The sequence below is a fragment of the Macrobrachium rosenbergii genome, chromosome 48 (genome assembly GCF_040412425.1).
Source record: "Macrobrachium rosenbergii isolate ZJJX-2024 chromosome 48, ASM4041242v1, whole genome shotgun sequence".
Classification (NCBI taxonomy): Eukaryota; Metazoa; Arthropoda; class Malacostraca; order Decapoda; family Palaemonidae; genus Macrobrachium; species Macrobrachium rosenbergii.
This window is the reverse complement of record NC_089788.1, coordinates 73,725,080-73,736,467: the sequence shown is the minus strand read 5'-3', so window position 1 is coordinate 73,736,467 and position 11,388 is coordinate 73,725,080. Positions and strand designations below refer to the sequence as shown.

At 34.2% G+C, this 11,388-nt stretch overlaps 1 protein-coding gene across 8 annotated transcripts in view; it reads right to left on the bottom strand.

Annotated features, from left to right (window-relative positions):
• Positions 1–1,950: 1,950 nt before the first annotated feature.
• LOC136831541 (transcriptional activator Myb-like) overlaps positions 1,951–11,388 on the bottom strand; it is a 74,835-nt gene continuing 65,397 nt past the window's right edge. For 5 of the 8 annotated variants that reach the window (XM_067092121.1, XM_067092116.1, XM_067092117.1 and 2 more), the window contains 5 exons: positions 11,274–11,387; positions 10,929–11,108; positions 10,595–10,720; positions 8,915–8,992; positions 1,951–6,676 (listed from right to left, as the gene is read on the bottom strand). In XM_067092121.1, coding sequence (XP_066948222.1) covers positions 6,554–6,676; positions 8,915–8,992; positions 10,595–10,720; positions 10,929–11,108; positions 11,274–11,387 — 621 coding nt within the window. In that variant the 3' untranslated portion in view covers positions 1,951–6,553. The remainder of the gene's footprint in view (positions 6,677–8,914; positions 8,993–10,594; positions 10,721–10,928; positions 11,109–11,273; position 11,388) is intronic. The other 3 variants (XM_067092123.1, XM_067092119.1, XM_067092124.1) reach the window with 1 other exon arrangement.

The following is an 11,388-nucleotide window of genomic DNA, read 5'->3' as shown; positions in this document are numbered from 1 at the left end:
CTGTGATTAGATGCCTGTCAACATGCCATCAACAGGGTATGGAGCCCTGGATAGTCTCAATCCTTACTGGACTGTTGCAGACTGCCTTCATGAACTGCAGCCCACATGTTGCTCTTCAAAAGATCCAATTTCCAGCCTACCAAGGGTTAACCTCAACCCTGCTACCTCAGTATCCACCTCCCTTTTGCCTTCCCTAACCTGACAGTGGCCTACGGCAGGTAGAAGGCTTGAAAGGCCTCATGGTTAGGGTTTGGAGGTCTAGCTTCTTCCCAATCCCAACACTAATGGCATAGCCACCCCAATGCACTTTTAGAGAGGACTACAGCACTAATTTTCCAGAATCAAAATTCTTTCAGCTGCAATGTGGCCAAAAGAAAAAAAGCTGTAAAATTTTGCTAAATATCCTCTGAAGAGATGGAAGACTACTACACAAACATGATGTAAGTGTAACCTTAATGGCTAACTCTGAAGATCCTGCTTTAGAGGAAGAGAAAGCAATCCCTTCCCATCATCCATGCTATAGTACGAGGTAGTTTGTCAGCATCGACTGCTAGGTCCACCTACAAGGGACCAAGTCCTCACATTCTTGAGATTTGCTTAAAACTAGTACATTTTCTGGTCCAGAGATTAGCATCTACCTCTTCTAGCATCCCACAAGCTAGTGGTGACCAAGGCGGCTGATAAGATGGCTACCTGAAGTTTTGGGTAGCCATCAAAGCTTCTTCAGCCCATGAATAAACCCAGTGATCTGAAAGCACCTCGCCAACTCAAAACAACAGTATTGTGATTCTAACAGCATAAGATTCTCCAGCCTTACAGTATCCACAACTGACTATGAAGCCTCCTCTTCCAAGGCAGAAAGTGTTGACATGCCAGACAACCTGTGGAAAGCTTAACTGACTGGTAGGACACATAAATTGAGTCTACACCCTGTGGTTGGAAGACAGAATAACCTGGCACAGTTGGTCCTGCAGATAAGATTTCAGAGCCTTCTTCCCATCAGTCTTAGGAGAAGAGCAAGTGTCCTCACTGAGAACAGCAGCAGAGACGATGTTTGCTTGAGTGCTGTGAAAAGGCAGCAAAACAGGACTCTACAATCAACCTAATGAATGGACAGAGCCTCCAGAACATTAAATAGCAAGGGTTATTGCAGTAGTACTGTTGGGTGGGTCAATAAGCATGCATGGAATGCTTGTCCAGTAATATTAGAGGGGAAGGAAAGACGTCTAGCCATCAAGTGTCAAGTTCTCCCAGACTGTGCAGCAAAGGTGGACCAACATGGAATGATCTCACCAGGTGGAATAGAAGCCCCTGATGGACATGCAGCACAAAACATTTTCCTCTTACGAGAAAAACTTTAGTCACCGATTCAGTGGCCATTCTCCTTAACGGCAAACCTTGGTGCAACTGCAGCCCTTGCAAGAAAACACAATTCATGAAGATCAAAACCTGTTTTACCGTGAATTCTCCTAAAGAGCATACAAACACACACCAAACACTGGTACCAATCCCCCACAACATCTTGCCCAGACAATTTGGGCATTATCTGTTAGTGAGTAAATGAGAAAATAAAGCAGGAAATTTTGGATGTGGTAATTTTTTTAAGTCAACACGACTGCCGTCCAAAATGACCGTATAGATTATAATGTGTGTGTACCAGTTTGAATCACAAGGAAACAGAATGGTCATGAAAAAACATTACAGCAAATTAAAATGCAATAAATGTTAAGAAATTTCTGCTGAAGTATGGGAACCCAACTCATGTTCATACTGAAACAAAATTATTCTGTGCAAGTTAACACAAACATACATACAGTAAAAAACTATTCAAGATATACCATTGTAAAATGTGAATGCAATGGTAGCCTACACAAAATCATCATTTGTTCAAGTGAAAACTTGAATATCATAAAAGGACTTGTCAAGGTTTCACTTCAGCAATAAGGGTCATTTGTTTAAATCTTTTATTCAATTTTCTTTAAAATTTCAGCAGCAAATTCACATAAATAATTATGCATATTTCCACATACTCCAATGATTTTTTCAAACAGCTGCCTAAAAATGCTGTGCTTTGAATTCAATCGCATTAACCAATAGTTTAAGCACAGTCAATGGAAAAACTAAAGTAATTAGTTTCACAGTAAATGGAAAACTATGGAATTAGTTTGTACAAGTCCACCCTTGACAAATATTAATAAAATGTTATAGTTTCAACTCTAAAATAAGTTACAGTAAGTTTCAACCCCTAATGAATAATATATTGTATAATATAACTCTATAATTGAGAAGCTTCCATATATTTGGTTACCACCATGTCCCTAGTAAATGAATATGGCTTAAGAACATTCCAAAAAAAAAAAGGGTGTTCAAGCAAGCTGTCTAGAAAGAGAGAAATGGTGCTGCTGCAAGACATTTAAAGTTGGATCATCTGAACGTCCCTGCTAAGATTTTTTACATTTTGTGGTCATATAACAATGAGTCACAAGAAAGAACCGCAAATGAACTTCCCAGTATAATACAGATTTGACAGCAAAATCACAGATACATATGATAAATATCACAGTACCAAGCATGCACCTGTCTCATCTAAACAGCTGGCCCAAGTTTGAAAATATAAAGATGATGCAAATTGACACTTCAAACAGCAAATGTGAAACAAAGTGAAATTAAGAATGTATGTTTAAGTCAATATGACTAGGATGAGGAAAAAAGTACATGGATATGGAAATCCACTCAGCAAACATTAAGCAATACAGTATAACATGAATAAACTGAAAATATTTCCACAGGTGATAAGTGGTGGTTATGATATCTTACTGCAGACCATTCGATGTTAATTAAAATAAAGAACTACAATGATCTTTGTTTTTTAAATTTCCTAATGCAATGTTAAGAAGCAAACCAATCTTAGCTGGCCGCAATAATATACCCGTTACAGCCTCTCAAAACGCAGGGAAACAAGTCATCTTCTGTCTTAGAACAAGCAAAATTATCAAGTAAATCAGGAGGCTGAAATCCTAACATTCATGTGGCCAAAACACAAAATGTACATTCACTTTTAACCAGAACCAGAACTTCTTTTTCTAAACCTCCCATTAAAAAACTTTGCTTCTTATAATCCAGGTCTCAAGATTTTTTGCATACTTTCACTAAAAATCATAACAGGTTCCCTAACTCCAACAAACCTTCATTCACATTAACAGAGCAAACATGCATGGGGGCAAAAAAGCCACTTGCTTTAAACCAAATCTACATTCACAGTTACTATTAGATAAACTAAACTATCACTTTATGGTGGGTCAATGTGTTGGACCTAGCCATTAATGAAAACTACACAATGAAATATGGATGCACCTTATTTTCTATTTAAGATACACTATAAGCTATAACACTTAACTTACATACTGGTAAAACATGCAAGATCATACTGTGCAAAGTAGATTTAACCAACAAACAGTATAGAGTATGCATTTCTGTAGTGCCAGTTTTTTACAGTTTTCGGTCCTGCTTTTGAGAATGTGGTTACTATTTGCACTTCAAAAGTATGATAACAACATTGAAGAGAAACAAAGAACTCTATGGGGTGAATTGTAAAATAAAGCAGTAAATACTGTACAGGCACTAATTGGACTGCACTACAAAAAAATCAAAAGCAGGATTCTATTGACATTACATATAGTTAAAAGCATCCCAAAATGCTACAATGAAATGGAATTCTGGCCAACACATTTTAACCCATTTTGTATATAAGGTACAATTAGAGCTTAATGAAACGTAATATACAAACATATAGGGGCAGAAATTAAAGCCATATTTTTAACACAAAAATACCTACATACAGCTTAAAACTTTACATAAAATAATAAAAGATACCAACAAAACGTAAATGCAATGAAGGGGAACAAAGAGTGGCTAGTTAAGTGTGCCTACAAACATGAAATTGAAATAGTTTGAAGTAAATCCGCTTTTTTGATCGTTACAGTTTTGACAAAAAGCATGATAGTTGATCGATCTAGAAAATAATTAGCTATATACAAAACTAATGAGATTAAAGGGTTATACAACTAAGATTTGTTCCGATTTAAATTATAGTCACAATTAGAACAGGGTAAATAATCTCCCTTGCCCTTCACCTTAATGGTGAGAATAAAAATTAACATACATTTTACATTCAGCAGTCATACCTAATACATGCTGGCACAAATCAGGAAGCACAATTTACTTGATACACCGAGTGCCATACCCTGATCAAATTGTTTGTACCAACTAACTTTGGTTCAAAAAACTGGATATCTCTACGTAACTATACACAGATAACTGCAGATATGGACTACCATTTCACATCTGAAGACAAATTAGAACAATTTCTTCCAGCTTTCTATAGTGAATATTTGTATATAGAATGAAAATTAAGTTGTCGAACAACTTTTAAAAGTTCATTACCGGGAACCAATGACTGAAGATTTATTTCCTCTACTTGGAAAAGCTTTTGCAATGTTTTCAAATATGTCTAAGCAGAGTGCATGGTAACACATACTGCAAGTATCAACACTAACCTTGCTAAACTGACCTTTGAAGTTCAATAAAGTTGCATAGGCATCAACATTTTAACTATGCATGACAACTGATCTAGTACACACATGTACTTCACAGCATCAGGGTTTCAGCAAATCTTGACAGAATATCCGATACCTCCTACATTCAGACCTGACAATACTTTTTGCTTTCAAGCAAATTCCTAGTTGACTGATACGAAGTCATCTCATTTGGATTCCATAGCTCCAAACTAAATAAAACAATTATGCATAGTACCTTTTTGTAATGATTTACAGGTAGACAAAAACTATTTCTACATATGTGGTGTTAAAATGTATGCTGCACTTTGAATAAAAGAAACTTACCTCTTTCCAGAATGTCTCATGCTAAAATGGTATCAAAATCTTCTTAAAAACACAAACTAACCAAATAAAAATGAATAGCTAACAGTAGTAAAGGAAACTTTCAAAGTTATCCAAGTGGAAGGAATTATTTGCAAATCTGTCAGAGGAAAAGTAAATCACAATGATTTATTTTAAGGCAATAATTCTAATGTACAACAGCCAGACTAAATGAACAGACAAATATTTACAAGTACTTCCTAATACCTATTCTTGAAATACACATCTCTCATTACCTCCCTTTGAGTCAAGGAAGTTTAAACCTGGTACCGACAATGTCAAGGGTTACATTAGCCTTGAGAATTTATTCCTAAATATATTGTTAGCAAAATATTTCTTGTATGAATACTCTGTCCCCTTTTGGACTTGATAAACAATTTGCCTAAATAAAAAGTTTTATTCTTCATCTGACCAATTCAGCCAACATGAATTTTTTTCTTATTTCTTCAATTCACAGTTGAATCTTTAAAAAGTTGTTTCCTGAACATCTGATGAATTGATTAAAAATGTTATAATCGACACTCAATTACAAATTCTCTCTGCCCTATCTTTTAGTAGAGGAACATTATTATTCTACAACCCCTTTTGGAAAGAAATACAAAACTAAAAGGAGTCTCCAACTTAGTATTTTTACTATACAAATATGCAGCACCAGTTTACTTCACCACAATGCAAGTAATTTTTCTTTCCCGGAGGTACCAATTGGAACTGTCCTGCCGTGATTGCTTCCCTACAATACTTTACCCTCTTATTTTCCTATGATTCAGATGCCTACCTTTTTTTTTTCTTCCTAACAAAATCCCAGTAAAATGAAAGTTGATAATTTTTGTTACTTATTAGTGGAGTGCAAAATCATCTCGAACTTATTGTCTTGCGGAGAATTAAATTTTTATAATCCTTTTTTACTTGTGTAAGAATGGAAAAAATTTACTGTTTACTACAAATATTTTAGTTGTTAATAAGTTCCATAGTAATTAGTCAGTTACAACAAACAGCAAAAATAATACCTTTAAAACTACTTCACAGGTCTGATTTCATTATATAATTTTAAGTTTTCAAGATGATTTGGTGAAAGGCCTGTCTTGATATCTAAATGGAAATTTTAAATTATATTTACACTAGTTTATTAAAACGTACTCTACAGTACACCTCAAATTTCCACAAATTGAAAGGGCTCTCATTTTTTTCTATGTGGAGCACAGTTGGCAATACCACTTGAAGACTTGAGAACCATTGTTGGAAGCTTCTTGTTTTGGGAAAATAAGAGAAAACTATGGTGTAAGTTTTGAATCTTTTCAATAAGCACAAATGATTGGATTGAATTCCTGTCGTCTCATGTAGGAGAGTTGCTTCAAGACAAAAATAAAGTCCCTGCCAACATGCTGGCTACAGTACTGCTAAGCTCAGACTGCCTTATGCGTTATAGAGGAAGTGTTCATGGGAGTTATGATATACTTATAACAGCAGAAAAATTAATATTAACCAGTAGTTCTCAAGTTAAGACATTAAAATATCTAAAAAGCAATTACACTGTAAATACTGGGGTAAGACAATGTAATATTTAAAGCATACAATAATAATCTCCCAGTCATCTCCTCATAAACCAGAGGCCGAATTCACAGATTTAGGGAGCGAGGCTTCAGGCTTGAATTTTGTGTGACAAACTGCCGGGCTTGTTCTGTCAAACGACGCTGATTCTCTGTCTTTCCACATGCGACCATTTCCCATCGAACATCCAACTGCAAATGTATATGTACTGTAATTAGCAATGAAATTAACGGGACACTGCACTGCTTCTTTTATTTATACAAAGTATTAACTATTACTTCTGTGTGAGCACAAATGGACACAAACTATGGAATCATGGATGTTTCTTTATGACATTAATAACATTTTGTATAAAATGAGAAAAAATACATATATTTCTTCTGCAAAGCATGAAACCATACAGACCAAAATCATAAGTTTAGATTTACATAGGTTTGAAATAGGAGTAATTAACATAAACAACAAATTAAATAAACTTAATGTTTAGGCAGCATGTTTCCAATACTGTTAATACCAATTAGAACCACCAAGATTAAGTTATATTTTAAGGAAAGTATGAAAACAGTTAAAAATATTTTGCCTGAGTAACAGTTCAAAAGTTTGTCTGGTTTAGAGCAATGCAAGACATATAGAGTAAAAAATTTATAAGCGATACCAAAAATACAAAAGTAAACCACAGAAGAATAGATGCAATGTGCAATTAAGCACTTTAAAAACTTGAGTTTTTGTTGCAATCTGTACAAATGTCAAAAAACAAAGGGTTGTCATCAGTATGTGTTTCTTGATTACTGAAAAAGTACTGTATCGATATTACAAACTGTCAAAATTTATAATTTCGATGAATCAATGAAGTTTTTTAGGTCTGTGAATTCATTCAAATTTTGCTGAAGTTCCCAAAACACAAGCAAAAAATTATTTTGTAATTGGTTTACACCACTACTATTTTTTAGATCTTGATGATTAATTTTTGTATGCTTGAACTATTACTTCCACAACTTAATATGTGTTTGTGACCTATGAAGTTTGTAAAATATATGTTTTACAATTTACTAATTCTGCTTTAAGCAGTTACTGATCACAGTTCATTAAAATTGTCAGCAACCCAATGGGCTGTATGTAATTCTGTCTTTAAAAATGAATTCTTTTGATTTTCATACCTAAACAGAAATTTATTAACAAAAAGAAAGTTTTGGGAGTTCAATTAAACAAAATAATTCTCTTTGTACTACAAGACAAACACTGAATTACATATAAAAAATTACTTGGACTTTAGCTAAAATAATCAAATGTAATTACAGACTACAAACTCATTATTAATAACTGGATATTTAAATACTTCCCAAACTAAAATAAAAAAAAAAACTCGTAAAAATGCCTCACACAACGTAAGTGAAATTTCAACGGCTCTGCATGTGTCCTGTAAAAGGATTATGAATTTCCCAACTTTAATAAGTCACTTGTACTATGGTCAGTAATATACTGTACAACATTACTTTCAAACCTTAAATAAAAATTACAATCAAGGGCATAACTATACTCATGAATTCTCTGAAACTTTATCAATATTTCACCTACAGGCTAAATATTGGTAATCAACTGATTATCTTACAACAGTCTTAATAAACTGGGAACTCATTGGTTATCTCACTATGATTTAAGACCCTCTGTTTCCTCCTCTTCATTCTAAGAACTTGAAAAACATTAATACTCTTTGCTATTAATCCTAGTCAACATTACTGCCAAATATCAATTAATTATTAAAAGGTCTCGGAACTGTCACTGTTTGAATCTGTGAAGTCAGTCAGTCCTGCATAAGGCTGGAAATCTCAAAACCAAGTTAGTTTACAGAAAATGTCTTCTGATATGAGAGAAGATACAAAGGGGAATACATTAGTACCAAAATTCAATTATAAAAAAAAATCTAATGACTGAATTAAATGAGTAAGGAAGCCACATCAAGCGCCTTATGCTGTTAAATTTAGCATCACCCCATCCTGTGAACTATAACTCACTTCTGGTACACCTCTCTCAACATGGTTGATGTCCTCGTTATTTTTCATAGTGATCTTGAATGTATCTTAAAATTAAAATAACGAACTCTAATTGGTAGTAGTGCTATAGCCAAACACAATTAAAATAAAAAATGCAGACATACCACCAAATTGTTAATAAAAGAAAAAAACCATTAATTCCTAACAACACAAGCCTCTGCAAAAGTACATTGCAAGAGAAATTAAAGCAAGACCAAGTCAAACAAAACACAACACTAAGCATGCAGTGAAGAAAAAATATCTACCTTCTACAAATCATTTTAAAAGAAAAGTAAATAAGAAAAAAAAAAAAAAAGTAAAAACCCAAAACATAAACATAACTCATTTTCACTAGTTTCCTTTTTCTTAAGGTATCTTTTTTTTTTTTTTTTATTTTACCTTTGAGACACTGGCCTTGTTGGTCTGGCCTTCGTTGAAGGATATCCTCTTAACGCACCCAATTTCACCATCTCTCAGCTGGTTGGGAGGGAGAGGTTTAAGTATCAGATGCTTTACGCTTTGCTTATGTCATCTCTGTTCACTATAACGATTCTGTAGCAAAGCGCTAAGCTACATGTGCTGTTATCATTATACTGTTCAAGAATTATTACTACAGTACTTGGTTGCAAAACGCCAAAAAAAAAAAGTTAATGCAAATAACAGAATTACGTAATCATTATGGAAATGAGACAAAAATGAGAAAATAATGAAGGTGCTTTATGAATGTATAGTACACTGGACTGTAAACAAATGTCACCTGGACAGCAATAATAAGAAAACATGTCCCTTACGATAGCTTAACTCTAATATTCTTTTACACTAACATCCACTGAAAAAGTTCTACAAATTAAAGTTATTGACGGAGGCTAGTCCAGAATAAAGCACAGAATAATGATCAGTATGCAAACACCATAAATTTTACACAAGTTAATTTCTTTTGACATGACTCAGCAATCATATGATTTTAGTGTTTTAACCTTAGCACAGTACTGTAATTCTATCATGACTCAAAAATAAAGAAGTATCCTTCTGAAGTTATTTACCACTAATATTTAAAACTGGCAATCCCTTATACATCACCTGTGTTTGAAAAGAACATAAAACTCCCAAAGGGCTACAAATAAAGTATATGTGCTTAATCATTTTAAAATATACCCTCTTTTTATTAGGAATTTAAACATTCCAATGTAAAATAATTATTTATCCCGTTGCTTCATCAGACCAGTGAATCATGGTTCTACTCTCCTTTGACTCACAAAAAAGATGTGTTCATAAATACGATGGTGAAAACTGGAGCTATGTAAAGCTGAGAAGTTTGATGACTACTTGAAGAGAAATCAAAGTTAACAGATGAGAAGTAAAAGTCAGAAAACAATGTAGCTGCAGGCTGAAAGAATGTTACAAAGTACCTTTATTGTTTAATGTGCCACATGCACACAAAGTACAGTAGTAGTCTCGTATGGGGTAATATTTTTTTGAACTGGCAAGCTTTTTGTAAGACCGGTGTACAAAGTTTGCCATTTATTGTAGGTAAAAAATTATTACCAACACAAAAACTTTTAGTAAATGCTGAATGAAATTTTGCATATTTCAGGCTACAATATGCTGCATAGCAATTTAAATTGTTGAATGGGCACTTCCAGTCCATGATAATATCACACTGACATTCCTTCATAACATGGCAATCCTCACTGGTAAAGCCTGATTTCACGTCGTCAATTCACCAACAACAACTCATAAAACTGTGATAGGAAGTAAATCACTGCTCTGTTAACCATGCTATCTACAACACTTCACGAAACTATTCCATGTCCAACAGAAAAGGCAATATACTGTAATTCTGATCAGTTTTTCAAGTTGCATTATGCTGTTAAAATATGAAACCATCAAAACCATTAACATCCACTAACCTTCAAATTTACACAATCCTTTCATAGAGAAAGGAAAGCATGGATAAATTTCTAAAAAACAAATCTACTCCTACATCCATCTACCTCTACTGGCAATTTCTCTACCATACTACTGGAGAATTTGGGTAACATCAGATGAAATGCAAAATCTGATAATTTATTAATTTACCTTTTTAGTTGACTTCTCAGTGTGTAGTGAAGAAGAATTCAATGGATGATTTTCTTCTGGTAATGTATCACGAATTATGGAAGGTGGCGAGAATAAAACTGAAGAATCCCCAATTAAACTTTTGCTCTGCAAGTAAAAAGTAGATGTAAGACTACTTAAAAGATGCTTTAAGTGGTATATTCTAAAGACATGCTAACACTGAAATATAAGTAAAACCTGAAAAAACTTATTTTCATTACATCGGATATGAGTTTTAGTGCCTTCTATTATCTGCTGCTGTAGACCAACACTATACAGTATAATATTCCCACAGGCAATATGAAGTTTGACTCACCGGTGTTTCAGGCATCAGTGTTAATGGTTCTGCGCAAAACCCTGGTACTTGGATGTCTCCTGGGGTGGACCATGTATTGACCAGAGCTTTACGTGCCTTCTTGCTAGGGGAGTTCTCTTTGCCAGAGGGAGGTGGTGCTTTGCGTTTAACTGTGCCATAACCACTGTCATAAATAGTTGACTGGAAAAAGAAACAAAGCTTTATTTTTTATTTTTCTCCACAAAAGCTTCCCTAAATTATCATCAGGGACTGAGCTGGAAATCTGAATATATCACACGGCATGAAATTAACATACACACGGGCACATTCCAAGAAATGCTTAAAAAAATATATAAACCACCATACCTGGTTTCTAATGCTCTGACTATTGACAGAAGGAGTTTCGAACTTGCTTTGGTCTCTCTCTGTATCCTTGCGAATGATTTCTGTTATGTCCTCCAAATGTGTTGGTGTTTGAGGC